This window comes from Crocodylus porosus, unplaced genomic scaffold, assembly GCF_001723895.1.
Source record: "Crocodylus porosus isolate Cpor-Errol unplaced genomic scaffold, CroPor_comp1, whole genome shotgun sequence".
NCBI lineage: Eukaryota > Metazoa > Chordata > Crocodylia > Crocodylidae > Crocodylus > Crocodylus porosus.
This window is the reverse complement of record NW_017728931.1, coordinates 96,161,773-96,183,996: the sequence shown is the minus strand read 5'-3', so window position 1 is coordinate 96,183,996 and position 22,224 is coordinate 96,161,773. Positions and strand designations below refer to the sequence as shown.

General features: G+C 42.1%; 1 protein-coding gene across 3 annotated transcripts in view; it reads right to left on the bottom strand.

Moving 5' to 3' along the window:
* The window catches only part of LOC109315604, a 92,417-nt gene extending 75,141 nt beyond the window's left edge, over positions 1 to 17,276 (bottom strand). For all 3 annotated transcript variants that reach the window (XM_019543399.1, XM_019543400.1, XM_019543401.1), the window contains exons 1-7: positions 17,156 to 17,276; positions 16,602 to 16,691; positions 14,672 to 14,779; positions 12,209 to 12,293; positions 8,798 to 8,859; positions 4,861 to 5,052; positions 690 to 772 (exon numbers count right to left, since the gene is read on the bottom strand). In XM_019543399.1, the coding sequence (XP_019398944.1) occupies positions 690 to 772; positions 4,861 to 5,052; positions 8,798 to 8,859; positions 12,209 to 12,293; positions 14,672 to 14,779; positions 16,602 to 16,691; positions 17,156 to 17,170 (635 nt within the window). In that variant the 5' untranslated portion in view covers positions 17,171 to 17,276. The remainder of the gene's footprint in view (positions 1 to 689; positions 773 to 4,860; positions 5,053 to 8,797; positions 8,860 to 12,208; positions 12,294 to 14,671; positions 14,780 to 16,601; positions 16,692 to 17,155) is intronic.
* Positions 17,277 to 22,224: the final 4,948 nt, after the last annotated feature.

Here is a 22,224-nt window from a genome sequence, read left to right as displayed (position 1 = left end):
GCTCCACTGTTGGAACGCAAGGGCTGGCTCTGGAACCTCGTGAACCAACGGACACCCTATAGATTAAGAGACACTAACTACTTACTTTAAGTCGTCTACCTGTGCCAACTCGGCGAACCTCGAGGGCGGCTAAAAAGCTACCTCAATTCCGCCCCACAAGCCGCGTGCTCACATAACTCCGCAAAGCCCGCGGCTCCCCTAAGCGGTGCCGGAGCCGCTAGCCCGGCATTTCGTCACAAAAATCAGGGATAGTTTCAAAGAAAAAGGCAACCAACAACAGAAAAATGATTTGAGAGAGTCTGTCCATCCAACTTCTGCAGCATTCAAGAGCATCACCACGAAGACTGGCCTCTTTGTCCCTCCCATTCTACCTGTCCCAAACTGAGACACTGAAATGAGGCACTGAAGCTACTCTAAGAGAAATCCCCTGCCACTCTCAAGAATGCTGGAGACAGATCTTGAGAGTGGGGCAGTAGGTGCTCTCAGGGCAGCTCCACAATGCCAATCCCAGGGCTGGTGTATAAAAAGCAGGTGGACACAGATTTCTGAACAACACCTATCAAAGCACTAAGGATATGCCTTTTGTTACCAAAAAACAATAATAAGGAAAGAAAACAACTTATCCTCATTTCAGCCACAATGTAAATAAGATATTTACTTCTGCTTGCAGTAACTGTGCCAGTACTTACTTATCATAAAAATCTGTCATTTTAGGACTGAGGAAATCTTCTACATCAAAAAACTGTGGACTATCTCTGGAAAGGTCCAAAGCCTATTAAAAAGAAAAAAAAGTTATAGCTATCTTATCAGCAATAGTGTTGAAATAAATATAAAATGCTATAAATCACTGAAAATTGGGGAAATGGGGAAATGAACAAGTCTGCATGGGCAAGGAAGTTAAGGATATCAGGATTTCAAAAAATTCCTTGGGGAATCAGTAACATTTAGGTTGCCATTTTTAAAACAGCCCCTTCTATAGTAATGAAAAGTTGTTAACCTGTGGAGCCAGTTTAATGACCTATGGACGTTAAGGTGGTGATTTCAACCACATATCACAAAAATCATCACATATAGCTATTATTGTCAGTCTGAGCAGAGACACCAAAAATCAAATGGATCAGATATTTAAAGATGTGAAAGAGGAAAATTGATATTTTTCTCTCTTCCCCACCTTCCCTAGGCATGTCTTTTTTTTCAGATAGGAATGTTATGGTTCAGATGTCAAAGATGAGGGCTAAGGCTCTGATGACCCACAAAAGTTTAGCATATAATTAAATCTTAAGCATGTGAGTAATCATACTGAAGTCAATGGGATTATATATGTGCTTAAATTACATACATGCTTCCATGCTTTAATGAACCATAGCTTTATCTTATAGTCTAATGAAGTTTGTGTGTCAAGATTTCTTGGAACCACTATGCTCATTCAGTATGGTGACTTCAATCCTTTAACTTTCCAAGTGGAATTAATTAAATTTCATGCCATTTATTATACAAAGGTCATGCAGGCAACATAAAAGCTGATGTCTTGTCTGCTGATTTTGGATGTTAAAAAACCCAAAGTACTATTTTAAGGTAATGATTTATCTTACTATTCAGTAACATGTCATAAACTACTTTCTAACAGTTTGTTTAGAAAACATTTAAACAATTTTATTATGCAAATAGCAAAAAAGTATAAACTTTAATAATCTAGCACACTAAACTAGGGACAAAATTTTCAAAATTGCTTATGCATCTTCTTAGATGTTCTCAAAATTAATCATACCTGTTTTGCACACAGACCCATTTTTTTATCATTCAACTAACCACTCTCCCTCACAAAATCTTAAAATACAATCCATCTCCAAAGAACATATATCTAATACAAATTATATTGACAGTATATACTATGATTTTATCCAAAGAACAAAATAGAAGCAAATCAAATGAGGATTCATCCGTTGCTATCAAGTAAACAAAGAGTACTTTCTTTAAAGCTATCCAGATAAGCCAGCTTGTGGTGCAAGTCATCCAGGTTTGATACTTTGATATGGAATATCTCCTCTAACCTGTCAGCTTGAGTATAATCTCTAACTTCCCTTTTAGCTGTTTTGCTAAATAGGTACATGCACTGACCAATAAAAAAAGAAGTCTATATATTAAAAAGTCAATCATTTTGGTGCATATGCACTGCTTGTTAAATTTTATTTTCTTTTTTTCTCCTTTTTTAAAATAGTTCATTCTCCTGGCCTGCTCTCCAATATTTCATCTCCTATGTTCATCTCCCTTCTGAATTCAAGTTTGAAGGAAGGGGATTATACAATGTAGATCATTTTTACTTTGTCTCAACTTCATCATTCCATCACTATTTGCATGCTACTTACTTCTAGCAAAGCTACACCAATAAGCACTCCATTTATTCAAAAATCACCCTAAACTCTTATGCCACTTGTTCACATGACAAGGATTTTGTTCTCCCTAAACCAAAACAGTGCATTTTCAATTGGTGGGTTTTTAATACTGACATTTTGATTTAGGGGCTCCATCACTGTTTTCTTATCCTGGCAGAGCCTGCCTGCAGCCGGGGGACGAGAAGCCAGCAGGCCAAATGGTCCCCGAGCTGCAAGGGACCCTGGTTCTTCCCTCCATGTTGGTGGCACCCCTGAGGCCACCTGGGCGGAGTGACAGCAAGCCAGGTGCTGGCTTCAAGCTGAGGCAGCATCTGGCCCACTGTCAGCCTGCCTGGGTGGCCCCATGGGGCACTGCCACCACAGAGGGAAGGATCAGGCCCCCTGAAACTCAGACACTGCCGACAGCTCATCCTCTATCCACAGAAGAGATGGGCAGTTTCCACTAGTGGGGAAAGCAGGTCCCTTTTCACCCTTTTTTCCCCCTGCCGGGGCTTCCAGCACCCCATACACACTGTCCCCACCACCCTCCTGCTGCCTGAGATTACCCAGGAACAGGCTGGGTTGCCCCTGGGGCAGTGTAGGAAGGTGGCAGGAAGACAGCTGGGTGTGCTCTAAGAGCCTGTCTGGGCTTTTAGCATCCCGTGCACCGTCCCTGCCGCCTTCTCCAGTCACCAGCATACCCAGTCACCTTCCTGCTGCCTTCCCTCACCACCCCATGGGCAAGCCAACACATTCCCAGGCAGTCCCACACATCAGGAACAGTGTACAGGCTGCTGGAAGCCCACCAAGCCTCTTGTCACCTTTTTTTTTTACCCTGTGGAGCTGGCCAGGGAACAAGCTGCCGATGGGCCAAGTAGCCCCTGAGTTGCAGCCCCGGGAATGGATGTATCACTGCAATTTGTTACATAGCAAACTAAAATACATTGAAATATCTTTTAATGTGCTCCATAACAAAGTCATTTAAATCACAATACACTACTGCATGTGTACAATGTGACAAAATTAAATCATTAAAAAATGGGCAATTAAACCACTAAAAAGGGCAATTTCATCACATGTACAAGAGACCTTAGGGTTTTAGGTACAGTTTTCCTACTTCCCTTCTCTCTTTCTGATGTCGCAAATATTCCTCTCATCTTTGAAACAACCTCCACATCTGAAAATATTTTGACAATTTCTTGAGTAAGACTCGCATTCAGGCATTTATCTCTTGTTTTTCCTGATATCATTTCAGCTCTTTGCTATTTCCCCTTGACTTTCCAGGTTTTAAAGATCTCAAACTACATTCACCAGATAGGAAGGAAGGAAGGAAGCCAGTGTAGACTGTCATAGAAAACAAATCAGCTATGGAGCATAGCTGGTTTCCAGTTTTTCTGCTACTTCATTCTCAAAAAGTAATTAAAAAAGTAGATTGTGCTGCCCAAAAGAAACAAATTGATACTAGCCAATTGCTCATCAAGAATGACCGGGGCAGAGGAGCAGGCAGGGATGGAGCCCCAGGCCCCCGCCCCATCTGGGTCCGCTCCCCCTTCCCTCCTGCTGCTTGGGGTCTGGGCCCACTCCCACCCTCCCCGCTGCAGCAGTGGGGGGAAGACAGGAACAGGCCCAGGCCCAATGTGGGGAAAAGCTGGGCCATGGCAGCAGGGGGGTGGAGCGGGGAGAAGCGGGAGTGGGCCCAGGCCTGATAGGGGGGAGGAGGCTCACTCCTCTCCTTCCCCCCACAACTGCCGTGTTGGGCTGGGCTGGGCCTGCTGTTCCCCACTCTCCCCCTCCCCGCGGCAGGCTGGCTTTCCCCCCCGCTTGGGCCCGGGCCCACTTTCCCCACGCCCCACACTACCTGCAGGGAACAGGGAGGGCGAGGCCAGCACCCACCCACCTCCATCCGCTCTGTTGCCACTGCCTCCAGGAAGCGGGGGCGGGGGCTGGTGGTGAATAAAGCATTACAGACAGACAGACAGACTTAGGCTTTTATAATATTAGAATTTATTCTGTGGATGTACTTATACCATACACCAATTAAGTAGGTGAGTGACTTACAGTAGAACATTTATGTGTACAACTATTATGTGCTGCTTGTTCCCAGGGCAGAATGGCACATGTGGTTAAATATTTTGTTATGTAATTTTGAAGGGGCTTTTAAACCAAACACTATTAGTTGCTGTTGGGATATAAAAATAAGAATGGGAAGATGGGAGAGGTAATCCAGAATCACAGCTCTATCTTTAAGCAGTAAACAATTAGAAAAAACAAAAATCACTGATATTCAGGAAAAGTCAGGTCAAATTTAAAACCCCGTAACCAAAAGTACTGGAGGACAAATTCAGTCTTAGCATTAGCACTGACATGAAAAGGAGCTGCCTCTGCTTAAAACAAAACTGCTTTTCATCCTGTATCAAAGTCACATTTTTTATAAACATAATATGAAATGGGCAAATTAAACCAGACACTGTGAAAGAATATTATTTACCTTTTTGTGGTCTTTATTATTCTCTATAGATTTCACACACTTTTTTGCCATAAGAGAATTTGTAATGGCTCCCCTGATAATCAAAGCGCAAGTATGAGACGATTTTAACTTGAGGCTACTGTTTAAGTCAGTAATGGCTCTATTCTTTTCTTTTGCTGCGCTCCAAACAAGAGCCCTGACACAGTACACATCCTGGAAAATGAAAAGCATAACAGAGAATTTGGTTAGTTTTACCTCAAAGGCAATTCAGGACATTTTCTGGCAATCTCTCGATGGATTTGCTAAACAGAGAATAGGCACAAGAAGCTTCTCATACCAACTTGATATAATAGGCATCTCAGAACACAGGGGTGCAAAGGGAGATGGGGAGGGAGCAGATATCAGTGGAACACTGTAACATCAGGATACAAGTTATACAGGAATGACAGAGTAGTTTCCACTGACAGGAAATAAGCAATCTATATTAAGGACTGTATTACCATATTTACTTGCATACCACATTCACTTTCTCTCCAAAACCAGCCCTCCCAAATTGGGGTGTATGTCCTAAGTGAGGATGGTGATTTTTCTTCACTGGAATAGAAGTATGGTGATGCTATCTCTAATCACTGCCAAAATGGCTGCTACTTCTTTTTCACCTAGCAAGCAGCAAAGTCAGGATCCATCGTTAACCATCTCACAGCCACTAAGAAATGTACAGTAACTATTAGCTCAGCACTACAGCTTGTGCCTGAAGCTGCAATTGAACTAGCTCAGGGCAAGTGAGATACTCAGTGCGAAATGTAATACCTTGATGACACTTATCACATGGAAATGATCCCTTTACTATTTATAGGAATTAACGTAAAAGAACAAGTTATAGTAAAAAAGGCTTGCTACTGTTCTTGCAAGCATCTTGGCCTACCCTTATTGCTGTCCTGCCAATCATCCATATTGAAGTGCCTGTTGCCTCACCCACACTATCACCTGGGATGCCATGCTTCCTGAACACACTATTTGTCCAGAAGGACTTATTCTGTGCACACAATCAGCCATGACTAGAAAAAAAAAATTCCTATACTTTCTGCCTTCCAAAAAAAAGTGCATGTGGTATATGAGTAAATATGATAACTAAAAATAGAGTATACATCTTAACTGCTAAAGAGGTAGAAAAATTCAGTGTATAAATAGAAAGAATGTACATCTAGGGACATCAGCCACTTGATTGCTGCCATCGTGGTAAGCTTGAAATGTTAAGGGAGCTGAGAGAGGTTACAAAAGAAAAAGAAGACAATAACTAGAGGTGTACCAATGTCAGTCCGATACCCGATCGGTACTGATATAAAGAAAACTGGCTGTATTGGATATCAGCTGGATGGGGCCGATAATTTGGCTGATAAATGCCCGTGCTGCGTGCAGCCACAGAGCAGCACTCAGACAGCAAGGAGCACAGCTGTCAGTGTGGAGAGCTGCCTCCAGCTGGTAAGTATGGTGTGGTGGAAAGGGAGGAGGGAGGGAAGGGTCATGAGGGGGCAGATCAATGGTGCCCATGGTGAGGGAGGTGGCAGGGCAGGTGCTGTCCGGGCACGGAGGGGAGGCAGAGCCGCAGCTCGTGGGGGGGTAGGGAGGTGGCTCCCGCCACTGCTTGCACCCTGGGAGGGCTTGTTGGGGGGCGGGGGGGCAGCATGTGTCTCCCGGATCTGTGCAGGGTGGGGCAAGCTACAGCTGGGGCTCTTCTCAGCAAGGGCCGGGCACGGAGCAGGCACCAGCAGCACTGGGAGGATGTTGCATCCACCCCAAATTTCGCCACCGCTCTGCTCCCAGTGCCACCACCACCAGCCACCCGGGCGGAGCCCCAGCTCAACGCCTTGCCTCCACCCATGTGCCAGGAAGAGCCAGGGTTCTGCTGGGCAGCTGGCAGCAGCATTGGGAGCAGAGTGGCGGTGAAATCTGGGGTGGATGCAACATCCTCCCAGTGCCACCAGTGCCTGTGAAGCCCAGCCCCTGCTGAGAAGAGGCCCATGTAGCCCCACCTGCAGCCTACCCTGCCCTGTGCAGATTTGAGGAGCACATACTCTCCCCCACTTCCACCATATTGGTCTTACCAGCCAGAGGCAGCTGTATCAGAAATCAGATCAGTATTGGTCAATATGCCTCCTTGTAATAATGATCACAGTGCACTTAAGTTTGATACGCTTGTAGGAGGTGGGAGGGAAACAACAACAAAAAAACTAACACAGTAGCTTTTAATTTTAAGAAATGACTTACACAAATATGAGGATACAATGAAATTAAAAGAGGCACCAAAAAGGTCAAACACTTGCATGCAGCATGGGAACTGTTCAAGGACATCATATCAGAGACAAAGTAAGTATATATTGCAAATCAATCAATAGATAAATAAAAAGCAAGCAGATAAATAAAAAGCCAGATGGTTAAATGGTAAAGGAGGCTATTACAGAAAAAATGCTTCATTTAAACAGTGGAAGTCAAGTCCAAACAAGGAAAATAAAAAAGAATATAAGCTCTGGCAAGTCAGATGCAAAACTAATAAGGCAGGCAAACAAAAAAAAAAGGAAAAAGGATTTGGGGGAAAACTGCTAGTGGCATAGAACACAATAATGGAAATATCTTTAAATATGTTAGAAGAATGAAACTGATCATGGAGTCTTTACTAATGAAGGTGATAGGGAGATTCCCTCACCAGGGGACAAATTCATCCTTTCCCTCCCCCACAACTCCCAGGAGACCTAGCAGTAGAACTGACTGATACCGATGTGTCAGTAAATGTGGTTTTAGAGGAAATCAATACACTGAAGAACGACAAATCTCTAGGACCTGAAGACAATCATCTTACAGTCCTGTAAGAGTTCAAATCTGAAATTACAGTCCTATTTACTGTAGTATCCAACCTATCACTAAAAATAGCTTTGGTACCAGAGGACTGCCATTGTAACTCCAATCTTTAAAAAGGACTCCAAAGAACTACAGGCCAATAAGTCTAACTTTGGTTCATAGTAAACTGGTAGAAACCATAATAAAAAAATAAAGTGTTCAACAAAGGGATTCACAGGACATACTGGGGAGAAATCAGCAACAAAGTGAATGGGCAACAAAATGAGAAATAAAATTAAATGTTTATAAGTGCAAAATAATGCACATGGGAAAAAATTACTCAAAATATGCACACAATGAAAGACTCTATATTAACTGTTACCACACAGGATACAGATTTTGGAGTCACTGTGGACAGTTCACAAAAAACATCAGCTCATTGTTCAGCAGCAGTCAAAAAGGGAAATAAAATGTTAGGAGTTATGAAAAAGGGAACTCTAAAGATACTTTGTTTTAGTTATGCCCCTCTTTACATCTTTGGCTTGCCCACACCTGGAATATTGTAACCCCACCTCTAAAAAAACCTAGAACAGGCACAGAGAAGGGCAACAACGATGATCAGGGGTATGGAGGGGCTTCCACATGAGAAGAGACTAAGCAGGCTTTAAAAAAAAAAAAGGGTGATTGAGAGGGGACAGACAGAGGTTTACAAAACACTCAATGATGCACAGAATGCAAATAGAGATTTATTATTTATTGTCTCTCACAACACTAGAACTAGGAAACATAACATTAAACTATTAGATAGCAGTTTAAAATTAACAAGTAATCTTGATGTTGTTCCAGTTCAGTTTTAAAATACGTATCTACAAATATTCTTCTTCCAAATTACCACTAATTTTGTTTTAACAATATTGTAGTATTTCACAGAAATATGTATATGTTTACTGCTACTCCAGGGCCATTATTTAAAAGGTAGCAGATGCAGCTCTGCCATACAACAAAAAAACAGAAAGGAAAATTAAATACACACTAGACAGAGAGTAAAATTCCAAAAAACTAAAACCAAGTAAAATGAGCATTTCAGGTACCAAAAAATGCAGTTCATTTCACTATTACTTACAGGGTTGGAAGGATCCAGCTCAACGGCTCTGTTAGCATCAACTATTGCTTCTTTCATATTATCTAGAAACAAAGCAGAAAAAAAGCAGAGTGAAAAAAGTAACCATTTTTTCAATGTCAGACATATTTCACATTGAAATTCAAGCAATAAACATTATTTTCTAATAATGACTCTTTGGTTAGTCATTTTTCTGACAAGATTCTTTACAACGCTTCTTTCATGTCCTTCCAAAAACACAGTGCAACTGACTTGGCTCTATGTGGTGGATCCTCCATGGTCTATCCAAAGCCACCTTTTCATACAACCACAGTGGAGAATGATGCGAGATATCTGCCCTTCCACAAAGCCCAACAAACACCTGCTCCATCTGTCTTTGCTTGACTAAGCACTCGCAAACTGATTCAAGAGACATCTCAGATTCTCTGCAACAACTCTAATACAACAATGACCCCTTGGTCACAATTTGTGCACATCTGTGCACCTAAGCCCTATTATGTGCGGCAGGGCTGTCCAACTGGAGATGCACAGGCCACACCTGGCCCCCGAGGTGTTAATGAGCAGACCCATGGTTCACAGTTGGTAGCAGCAACAGGAAAGTAATGTGGAAAGTGGCACCCAAAGTCTCCCGGCTCTCTCTGCCTCCTCCAGCTTCTGCTGCCTGCCTCCCTGACAGGAAGCGCACAGCTGGGGGATACAAGGGCACCTATATAATGCAGCAGGAGTCACCCATGCAGCATGGCACAGATGGGAAGGAGCCTACACAACACAGCAGATGGCCTGGGAGGCTTGTGGCTGGGGGTCCTGCGGTATGGGAAGTGGTGATTATTCAGTAATGAAAATCAAAATGACTAGCAGGAATTTTTTTGTAAAGTTTAGCCTCAGGGTTTTAACAGTTTGGTAAATGACATTTTCCTTACTACTGAGCACAGATACATCCTATCTAGTTTTGAAAGATTTAACTACATTAACTTGCAAAGTCATGATTAACATTATCAAATGGTCCTTTGGATCAAATGGATACCATGGGTCTAGTTATTAGAGCAAAGATCTAATGGGTCAAAACTACTGAATGCAATGAAAAGCTCTCCAAATTACTCAAATATTACTCAGTAAGAATCTCAAAAGTACTGTGGATTAAGAAAAAACAAACTGAAATATATAAGGATAAGATGTCTGGGTGGGCAGAAATCCTGATATACAAGCACACCTGAGTACAAGCAAAAGCTGTTTAGGTACAAGACTTTCAAAGTGGATGAGTGGGTATGCAAAGTATCTGCATAGTAAACAACAGGTTAAGGTAAAGGGCACAGTCAAATATGCTCATTTTTAGAACTGTGAAAGTATAACAAATGAAAGCTGTGACTTCATTATCTAAAGCTATTATCTTCTAATGGAACATCCTATAATGGAGAAGATGCAGACTCTGCCAGTGTCTTAGAAACACAAGTGGAGAGGTCATGGTAGAGAAGTAAACCAAGGCCAAGAAAACTGCTTCAGCCACAGAGCAAATAAAAGCAGAGCTGGGCACAGAACTCAGGTCTCCAGTCTAGTGACCAATCAACAAGTCTTCACTGCCCTTTCACTTCATTCAGACCACACCTGAGTACCAATTGTCCATATTTTCTTTAAAAGGCTATTCAACTGCTTTTGAAAGGACTTATGAACAATGGATTCACATCAAGAGAGAATAGGATATTTACCTAAGGACTCCATCTGTAGGTATCTGAATGTGTGTTACTGTGTTGGTATACTATTTGCCTTCATATAGACTAGGTGGGCCCCAAATCCTACTGCCATTAATAGCTTGTTTGAGCATATTTCACTGTGAACTAAATATACATTAGGGCAGTGATCACCAACCAGTGGATCTCCACTGGTAGATCTCGGAGCCTCTTGGAATCAATCTGAGGCTGGGGTGGGGGGCCGAGTGCCCATGTGCATGCATGCACGTGCCCCAGCCCAGCAGGTCAATCCACCGGGGAGGGGAGGGGTGGAGGCTAGATTGAGGCTCCTGTGCTGAGGGACAATGCTGCAGAGGCAGGAGCAGGGGTAAGTTGAGTGGGGCCCTGGCCAGATGGGACTTAACTGCTGGGGAGGCACAGCCCCAAATAATTTTTTCTCCCTCTGCCTCGATCTGCCCCCCTTTCCCTCCCCACAGACTTACCTGTTGGGCAGGGGAGAAAAGCGGGTGGTGGCGGCACATAGTAGATCTTGGGTTGCTTTTAAATGCCAAATGTGATCCCCTAGAGGCCACTGAACTGGGTGATAAGTTTTCAAAATAATGCCTATGCTCTGCTTAAGTAGACCAGTCAAGTACTAGCCTAACTGTGCATGCAGTTGGAGCAATGCAGCAGAAGGAAGGGTTGAACTGCCAGAGAGAACTAAGTATTGGTGGGAGAACCACTGACTGTGCTAGGCAAGGCAGTTAAGAGGCAAACAACCAACTGGACACCCTTGCCCTTTCTGTCTTTGTCACGTAGTACTCAGGGACAGAAAACTGGTATTAGCACTCCTGCTGGACCCCAAATTCCCTCACACAATGTATAAATCTCTCCTACTCATTTAGCTACTAAGCTAAACTTGAGTATGTTTTATCACCACATTTCCCCACTATTTCCCAATTCTGGTAATGCTAACAAAATAACAGAGCAAACACAACCTCATAATAGTCTTTAAAGAAGCAAAATTCAATATCCTGCTTGCCATCAGATACCTTTGAGGTAAACAGATTGCTTCAACTTTTATCCAAGCCTAACTGGCACAAAATGAACTTTTCCACCCAGGAGAACTTATACCATCCTCCAGCTCTCCTGTGCAATATGAAGTTTAATTTCTACCTGGGAGAAATTTTACAATCTTTGCATTATCCTTTGCCTGAGGAAGGATGCATGAGCCTGACAGCTTGCAAATAAAGAAACTTTTTTTTGCAACTATCTAGTTGGTCTAATAAAATATATAGTCATTACCACACTGACTGCACTTGCTTTTAGACCAACATGGCTACAACCTTCATCCCTCTTTCTGGGTTTGAAAGTCCAATGTTTATTCACAAAAATCATGAGTCAGCAACCATGAGTCAGCAATCTGGTCTGCAGGCCAGATCCAGGCAACAAAGCAACTGGAGCTGGCCCATGGATCCAAGGGTCTTCAGCAGTGTCCCAGCAGCAGGGAGGTTTCAGGGGTGTTGACAACCAGGGACTTGGCCTATGCCATGCCATGCCATGCCACAGCTGTGTAGGAGGGAGCTTCTCCCATGCTGCAGCTGGGTGGCAGAGAGAAGCAGTAGTACAGAGAGTGGAAAGGTCCTAGTGCCAGCCCACCTTGGACCCAAACCAGATAATTCTGGCCCACCACTGCAAAAAAGGATGCCAGCCACTGACTAAGACCACCTAGAGTTCCAAAACATCTTACCACATTTTACATGTGCATATGCTCTTCTAGCAAACACTGGCGTTTGAAGGAAAGACTTGGAGGTACAGCCAACCTGACAGACACCCTGAAGAAAAGGGGACAGTATCATAAATAGTAATATCATTGTTTAAAAAGCAGCATCACAGTACATCTAACATTGTTACACCAAATAAACACTGTCATTATGAATTTAATGATATTCTTGAGCCATCCACATTAGCAGCATTGGTCTTTTATTTATTTCAAATTGCTGTTCTTATTTACCTCAGCAGGGCTCTATATGATAACTCCCCAGACTGCTCAGACTCCTACGGGGATGATTTATGTCATCATTCCAGTATAATGTTTCCCATAATTGTACTGAGTTTAAAAAGCATTAGGACCCAAGGGTCTAGACAAGGAGCTATAACATTAGCAGCATGCTCATATAAATCAATTTACACCCCTGGAGGAAAAAAAATGAAAAAGGAATTTAATGAGATTGCACAAGAACCACACAGCCAATGTGCAGTTACATTAACTGCATTTAATCAAAAAGTACAAATGTATTAGAAAAATAAATTCTAGAAACAAAAAAAAAAAGCCAGGATTTGTTTCAATTCAATATAATTTGAACAAAGAGCAAGTGAGTTTACAGCCCATCGCATGAAGGACCTGAATGATCTAACTTTCAGTTTGCTCACTGTTTTATTATTGTTTTTAATGCTTACTATCCATACTGCTTTTCAGTTACAAAAATCACTTATTATTCTTTAAAATATAATTGAATTGCTGTAAATGCCAGGAGCAAAAATGTGTGACTAACGTAGTAAGATTGTTTCCAATGATCTTAGATTCCATTTATCCTGCCAGTCAAAACTTTCTACATTGGAAAGATTTTGGAGTATGCACGAAATCCCAGCCATTCATCTAAATTATTGCCTTTTCAGCCAGACACTAACCTGGAACAGATATTAGTCAACTATTTTATGGAAAAAATTTTACCAAGTATTTTTAAAACTTAAAACTTATACATTCTTACAAATTCATACAATATTTAAGGTTAACTCTAATAAATGATGAGTTTCCAGGCAATTATAACAAGGCTTTGAAAATGGCATAAAATATGAGGTCAAAAACACAGCTCTGATCCTGGTAAGCTTGGAGAGCTTCCTCCAAGATGTTGAGCAGCTGCAAGTTCCAGCAGCATTAACCTGAGGATATTCAGCACCTCACTGAACCCCAACAGTCTAATTAATTTAGAAACATATTAGGGTTTAGACAGGCATTCATTTGCAGTGCACCAAAGCAACTGAACACTTTGTAACGCTACAAAAATACAGCACTATGGGGTCATATATGTTCATGCCCCTGGCTAGAAAGCTTTAGTCACCTCAAAGGTGAGCTCACTAGCTAAAGGGCAATGGGACACTGCTCCCTGGATTCCCACCACCCTCGCCCTCAGCCTGCCTGCTTACAACAGTTTGCCTGCTCCCCTGCCAAGAAAGGGGGCAGGATGTCAATGATCAGCTGGCAGCTGCTGAGAAGCAGCAGATGCAAAGGCAGCTCTTTGCCAGCAGCTTATAGGGAGAGATGGACAGATGCGTAGCCACTGCAGCCATGATAAAGCTCCTGAGGGAATTGACACTGCCACTTTAAGAACCTGCAGCAGTTCTTAAAGCTGTGGAGGTGGTAGCAGCAGGACCCAAGCAGGGTTCCCCCACATCTCGCTACTTGATGGGCTATCTGGAAGCCTCCCTCTCTCCCCTTCGGAGAGGGCAGGAAGGTAGAGTGGAGGATTGTGGGTCACTGGGAATCCTGGAGACCCCTGTAGCACATATCCAACTTTTAAAAGTTAAAGGTGCAATGCATCTCACAAGAGCATTCAGTCCCTCCTAAGATAAACTTCTTAACTGGCATTAGACATAGATATGACTTCACTTACTGGTCATTTTAAAAATTACATACAAGTATAGAGGTCTAGAGACATCCTATCATTTCAAGTATACTGACCACTTAAGATAAAATGGTTTGGGTTTGTGTGTGGAGGAAATAGACAGTTTCATCTTCTCCCTCCTATTACCTAAACAAATCTCTAATTTTATTCAAACATCTCACAGGTCAATTTCTAATATGCATAACGCAAGGTGCAGGTATAAGATAACCTAATATATTCAGAAGATGAATTATTTGTAGCTCTGTCTGATCCCAGTCCCTAAATGCAGTACTGTTTTTTTTATACTGGATGGTTTTACTTGATGTACAGTAACTGTAATTCTAAGGCACAGCTGTCAATCATTTTAAAATAACTATGGCATAACAAAAATCACAAGGTTCAAACAGGAATGTATATCTTCGAGCACATTCCTTTTATTTACTCATTGATTTAAAATGTAATAGTCCAATAAACTTAAGATATTCTTCTCTAATAAAAAGGTTGTTCAGAATGCAATGAACATACTATAAATACTACTACAGATTTACCTTACGGATGAATCCAATTTCTATTGCCTTGGTAAATGCTTCCACAGCTTCCTTATGCTGATTCTGTTTTTGGAAAGCTACAGCTAAATGATAATAGGTTTCAAAGAGCTGAAACACAATCAGAATCACAAATCATTTTTAAAGTTTTAATATTGTATAGAACCTGTTTTTAATTATTTTCAGACTAATGAAAACCACTATTCACCATTTTCCTGTTCAATCATTGCTTTAAATATTTGCATACAAAAATACTGTATCTGTTATACACCATATGCATACTAAAACAAGTATATTTCATCAGATACTCCCCAGATATTGTTTACTTCGGGCCAGGTTCTCAGATGATGTAACATGGTAGAATCCACTGAATAAAATACTACTTTACACTAGCTGAAGATATGGCTCTTCAGTGACTACTAGGAACATTAAAATACACCGCCCAGAGGAAGAGTATATTATTAATATTTTACATTATAAAGTCTGTAGCCTCTCTACTAAGGTACAGCAGAGATGTTTCATAGATCATTTAAATTAATTTTAATGCAATACTAAGGTCCCATCTTAATAAAACGATGTATTCTGCAGAGATGAGAATATACACTGAAATTCCTCTGTCTGAAAATTCTATCACATGCAGATATCTCAGAACACAGAATGAGCAACAGCACAGCCTATATCCTAACCCTTAGCTGAATTATACAATTAATGTTAATTTGTTTCAGGTTTATAAAGACATGAAACATAGAACTGCCAAGAGAACTGCAATGTATAAGGATACCAAGGCTGCATACTGAGACTAATGTTATAGATAATATCTGGTCCCACTAAAATAACGGGGTAAAGTTGGTCAGACATCTAATGGGAGCATTTAATCAGAAAATGCCTGTTTATTAAGCCTGACACATTATATATGAAACATCTCAAGTTTAATAAATTTCTGCTAAATCTAAGGCACGGATTCACTGCCTCAGAAGCTCTGGCTTGTGGTTTGGGGCAGTCGACATGGTAGCCTGTGGTTCCAGGTCAGTCCGCTATTGTGTCTAACTTAAAGCCAGGTACCTTGTATGCTCCATCTCAAGACCAATATGAAACCCCTTTTTAGCCAGATCTAATCTGGAGTTTTACCATTAAATTAAATAGGATCATAATTAAATTATGTGCCTTGAAGCAGAGTAATTTGCGCAGAGGGATCTAAACCTGCGGAGGGAAAATTTGAGGGAGTGTTGTGACGTGTCTTTCCACACATTTTAAAAAGGTGCAGTTCAACACTGCCTCCCCCTCTCCCCCACACTGCCCCTTCCATCTATTCCCAAAGCAATCTATTTACCAGTAAGCTAAAACTATGCACCTCATTTCCACCTGGCCTATATAATGTGCTCTCTCAACACCCCTGGCACCCACACAGGCAAAGTGAATCAAAAGTACAGTTGAGTTATGTGTTCTTCAACTAATATGTCTGGATATTGGCCATCAAGATAAGGTTCCAGTTTTGCAACCAGTTCCTACTGGACCCTTCCAAACATGAAGAACCCCACAGAAGCACAGGGTCCATCCATACAGATATGACATTGTGTAATTTTATGCAGCAAAACTTGTTCACTACATTCAGTCCTAAGTATTTAAAAAAAATGAGCACGCTTCCCAAAAATCAGACGACTGACCTAAACATTAGGCAACATCAGAAGGAAAACTAGGGTTCTTTTTATGTGCTTTCTGGTGTTTTTGGAGCCCTTAATATTCATATTGGCAAGCTTTGCCTATATCCCCAAAAGGGTCAGAAATTCTTTTTTTTTTTTAATGAAAGCCGAGTCATAACCACATGACTCCAGGAGCTGGGGCATTATAAGAAATATCAAGTATCATGAGACCTGCCATAAACCTGCTAGAGTCACAACCCTGTTTTTCTGCTGCGAAACTGCTTTAAAATTACCAGTTGTAAATAGTGAAAGCCCGGCTCAAAGTCTTTGGGAAGTTCCTCTCTGCTCAGAGTTCTCAGGAGCACGGTATAGTGTTCAACAACCTGCAAGCAAACTGTAAGTGGCCGAAGGAACTGAAGGCAACCTCATAGGCCCCCTCCCCTCCATGCTCATACACAGAAAGACAGTTTCACTCCCAGGCTGAGATGCTGCAGAATGAGAAAATAAAACAAGTCCTCCCCAGGACATGAAAGGGCATGAGCTGGACAAGCCACCATGAACAGCAGAAGGGGTGGTGGGATTTATCATAACTGGGCCAAAATCATTTATTTGGGATAAGCAACAAGTTTGTGCCATCAGGGAAAAGATCCAGGATCCCACGAGTCAGAGCAGGATAGCCCGAGCCAGTCCTCAGCATGGGGGTTTCCCATCACAAGGTCTCCCATCCAAGCCCCAACCCAGATGGTTCCTGCTTAGCCCACAGGTCTCCCATCCAAGCCCCAACCCAGATGCCCCCTGCTTAGCCCGCAGACCCATCCAAACCCCAAGCGGCGGAGGGAAGCGCTACCTCCGGCCAGCGCATGGCGCGCTCGCAGGCCACCGCGGAGAGCAGGTGCGCCTGGGCCTTGGCCTGCGCCTGGGCGAGCAGCGAGGACGCGCAGCGGAGCGCTGCGGCGGAGGGCGAGAGCTGAGCCAGCAGCCCCCCACGCAACCTTGACCCGGCCACCCCCAACATGGCACCTCCCGCAGGCCCGAAGCCGCCGCAGCCGCCGGGCGTCAACAGACCTCGTTTCCATAACAACGGGAGGGGCTGTGTCACGTGGGCGGGTGGCCCCGCGCCTGCTGCTGCCGCCTCCGCCTCCGCCCGGCCCGTCTCGCCTCGCCTGAGGGGGAGGGATCGCTCCAGCTCACCTCTGCAGACCGGAAGCGGCCTCCAGCGGGCACTTCTAGGACGAGTCCCTGCGGGGGTGGCGGCAGTCCAGTGCAAAGCGTCTTATGCGCGGCTGTTAGTAACACGCCGTCAGCTGTTACGCCACGCAGGATATCGCCGTCCTTCGCCTGCCGCCGCTCCAGGGGGCACAGGCAGCGCCCTTGGACCTCTGGAGCCTGTAACAGGCTGTGAATTACACGGGCTCGGGGAGAGGGCCGGGCCCGGCCTACAGCACAAGGCAAGCCTCCCCCTCCCCCCCCAGTCTGTACAGCCTGACTGACCCCAGACAGCAGGGTGGGTCTGACCCTGAGCAAGGGAAGAAGACAAGACACAACATTAAATTATAATCCTATTTAAATTAATGGCAAAACTCCCAAGTTCTAAGGAGTTTCAAATCCCTTTGTCTTCATCCCTCAGGGGTGAAACCTCTGTGAGAAACACTGCCCTGCTCTGGGCTTTCTGAGACCCTTGCAACAGAAGAGCTGCTTCACCATCTTTCTGGAGTCAAAAAACCAAGTGACAGCTATAAGCCACTGTTTTCCAGAAGGTCCCTCAAATCAAACAAGGGCTTCAGGGTCTGCAGCACCACATACCGCATGTACCACATGTGCGGGCGTTTTCTGCCGGGGGGGGTTCCTAGGGAAATGCATGTTCCTGCTCATGGGGATACGTGGAAAGAGAGCAGTGATAAAGTCTCCCTCTTTAGGAAAAGGATTCTGCTTAGCCATGCAGGATTTTCCTTTTCAGATTTTTTAGATTATGCTGCCATATTTTCTCTCATACGATGTACGCTTTTTCCCCAAAAGTCAACTCTGCAAAAGTGGAGTGAATGTATTAGGGGGAAGCTGGTTTTCTGGCCAGGATAGAAGTACCCTGCTTTGATTTATGCTTCACAGTGCAGCAGCTGTTGCATTACTATTCAGGCAGCTGAGGAAGTTGATTAAGTGACTCGGTGTTCTGCACTCCAAAGGATCTCTCCTTTTTAATGATTTAATGTTCCACTAATCAAGCTAACCTTTCTAAGGGCAATTTTGTTGTTCATAACCTTCCATAACAAAAACTTTTTCTTCGCTCTGCCTTTCAATAACAGGACATGTATTCTATTCCAGGGTATGCCATATTCAAGAAAATGCGATGATTTAGTTTTTCTAGTAGGCAGTGATTTACTGTGTAGAAGAGTATGCCAGTGTTGAGTATGTTACTCTCATGGTGGCACGGCCTTTTCAAAGAAAATCTAATTTTATATGACCTTCTCTAAAAGTTTGCTTCATAGCCAGTCCCCTCACAGCAGAAAACTTTTCCCCCAGAATTCTGATGTGCTTTTTCCCGGGCTTTTGGATCTGAATTATCCACCTAATGGGTAAAATATCCATTTTTATTGCTAAAGAAAAACACAAAAATAACCCCTCTTCAAGGGCATGATAGTTTTGTAGAATAAGGAGGACGAAGCTGTGATGTGTATTCTTAAAATATCATGGATATTATAAATTGTTTTGCAATAATGTGTACCCATATATAATCCATTGTCATTCACACTAAATGTATAATTTGCCAAAAACAGTAATTTCTTAGAATATAATTAATAACACTCCTTGCTACCATAATTTATCAATATACTTTGGTGTAGGTCTTTTCCTAAGTTCCAATGATGACTGTGTTCAACAGAAAAGGGAATAATTAAGCTTATCCTTTGTTAGTCTGAAGGGGTACTTGTTCATCATTAGTTCTCTACCTAGTAATAAATAACAAAAATGAACAGAATAAAAAAAAATCTTTAAAAGAATTTCCAGTAGGTTACAGCTCCATCTATCATCTTGGTTTATTACAGAAATAATTTTATATGTGCTTATTTTAATTTATGAAGTCTGGAATATTGGAGAGAGAGTCTTTTTTGTCTAGTTTGTTCTGTTACATAAGCAATAGGTGTAAATACTCTATTTCTTGGCTGCCTCATATCTCCCTATTGTTTGAAGCATTTTAGAATGAGTCTCACCTGTCACTATAGTCCTGTTATACATGTTTGTCTTGTAATATTAAAAGATCAGTAACATGATCCAGAACACATTCAGGACATCATCAAGCATGATGATGACTCGCTCACTCGGTTCAGCACATAAGGAGTTTTCCACACATTTGCACATTATCCTCACACCTGTACAGGTATTTAAATATGAGGAATACAGTTGGTTATGACAAAGCTTTTGAAGAACACCACAGTTCTTTAACACCTATAGTCTTGACAGCTGTTAGCATGACTCTTTCAGATCACTGGCTCACAAAATCTGTAGTCTAGATATGCCCCAGAGACAGAAAACAAAATGTGGAGCAGCACAGAAACATATGCTTCATTAGATAAATGAAGCAATGGAAATATTTCAGGGGTTTCTTCATTATCATTTCCATGTCACCCTAGGTTATTGTTCACAATGAAACTCTGGCATACAATATCCATGCCTTCTACCAAGTTAATTGGAATAGGTGCTTTTTTGAAAATCCCATTAGATTTCTGTGCATCTGTCTACCTGTAAATCAGCCCTGAAGAGCATACATCTGTAGATGCCTTATAACTTACAAGTGCTTATTGCAAAAGACTATGTCTAGCCCTTGAATTTATGTTTATAGGAACATAACAAAACTGTTCCTTGAAAACCACAAAAAACAATGCACTCTTTAATGTCCTTCCCCCAAAAGCTTCATTAATACAGTAATTGACCCACATCTCTATAAAACATCAATATTTTACATCTAAATGTACTGATATATTCTCTCATTTGGACCTATTTTCTCCAGCAGGTTTACTGCTAAGCCACCATTTAGTCACCTGCTGGGTGACTAAGGGAAAAGAACAGGGAAAGGGTAACTAAGGGAAAAGAACAGGGAAAGGTGGCCAAACTGGTTACATAGGCTTAGTTAGGGACCATGTCCACATTACAAACAACAAAACAAAACATGCAGAACTGATTACTGAAAAACAATGTTATGCTAGACAGGGGTACTATCACAATTACTTGCTCCAGTTAATGAGCAAACGTTAACTATATTGTGCATGGACAAAAAAACAATATAGAGCCAATTAGGGCCTGACCAGTTACAAGTGTAGGCCCTAAACTTAGCTCCTTAACCTTCATCATATAACAACTTTAGTTAGTCAGGCCCACAACTGTAATAAGCATCAAGCCATTATTAAATTAATAATCCACTGAAGTTACTAAACTTGAAGCCAAACTAGCCAAATGTTAAAATACCTGTCCTTTCAAACGCACAGTAACGTATGTGGCAATTTTTAACTCATAACAAGGTGTCATTGTGTGAAAAATAACCTTTATGTTAGGTGTAATTTTCTTGTCCATAGGAACTAAAATTATCTACAAAAGGCACAATTCATATGGAGTTAATCAAAAACTGAGCAGTTAAGTATTGCAGCTACCTCTAAGCGTAAAATTGTGATGCCAGTACCAAAGATGCAGGAGAGTCACCTTGCCCCAAATTATAATGTAGGTCTTCAGAGCACATAGGCAGCTGGCTGTAAAACATAGAAGCAATTTGCCCTGGAGCCAAGATGGTAGACAGTAATGACAGTCCATTTTATGCCCCAGTGACTGGAGAAGTGATTAAGTAAAAAAAAATAAATTATGGTATGGTTAACAGAGACTCAAAGGCCTGAACTATAATTTAGGATACTGAAAAAAGTTATTACTAAGTGCTGTGAATTATGCTTTGAAACAGTACACTCAAGTTGTTCCAATAGGGAATGTAGGGAAACAAGCAAAAGCAAAATGGTTTATGCTTCCTTGCAAGATTTTGTGACTGACATTCCAAGTACCTGAGCAAAGGAATGAATTAATTGGAACAACTGTTCCAGAATCATCTTAGCAAGGGAAGGTGATACGTTTTAGCTGCGAATTTCTGTCCCTGACAATAGGAACATTTTTTTAAAGTTAGCCTAAAATAAATTATGGAGGAGATAAATTTGACTGCATTTTAAAACTTTGAACCTAGAGAGGTGTTGATTGACAAAATGCTTGAATCATGTAAGTAAACTTCTAGCTAAAGATTTTTGCTGAGATGTGAGTTAGGGGCCAGATCCAAATTAAAAAAAAGGATTTAGGTGCCTACAACAGAACTTTAGATACATATGCCCAAATTGCAATCCACACACTCTCTCAGAGATCACTTAACTCTAGAAGCACCTCACTAGTTATCTCTATTTGGCCTGAAAGTTCTCTAGGCACTTGCCTTTTTCTCCATGTGCCCAGAAGTATCCCTACCTGAGAAACTAGACAATGGCTTCCAACTGGGATGCAGAAACAAGTTGAAATGTCCCAGTGTGGCAGGTTGTTTTTGGGACTAGCAAGACAAAGTTTGGCTGGGATGATCTAGTTGGGGATGGTCCTGCTTTGAGCAGGGGGTTAGACTAGATGACCTGCTGAGGTCCCTTCAGACCCTCATTTTCTGTGATTCTGTGACATCTCCCACAACAGTTTATCCATTTCATTCAATTAATATTAAATGCGAAGTGCAGAAAAGCCACTGAAACCAGAAAACAGTGCGCCATCCAGATGAGACCTCACCAATCTTACAATTTCTTAGGACTTGCACAGGATAATACTGTTTGTATATTTCCCTACTATTATTTTTTTCGTGATGATAGTACAGTTTTCCCAGATTCAGCTTGGAATTCACTATATTCTTGCAGATCCTTTTCT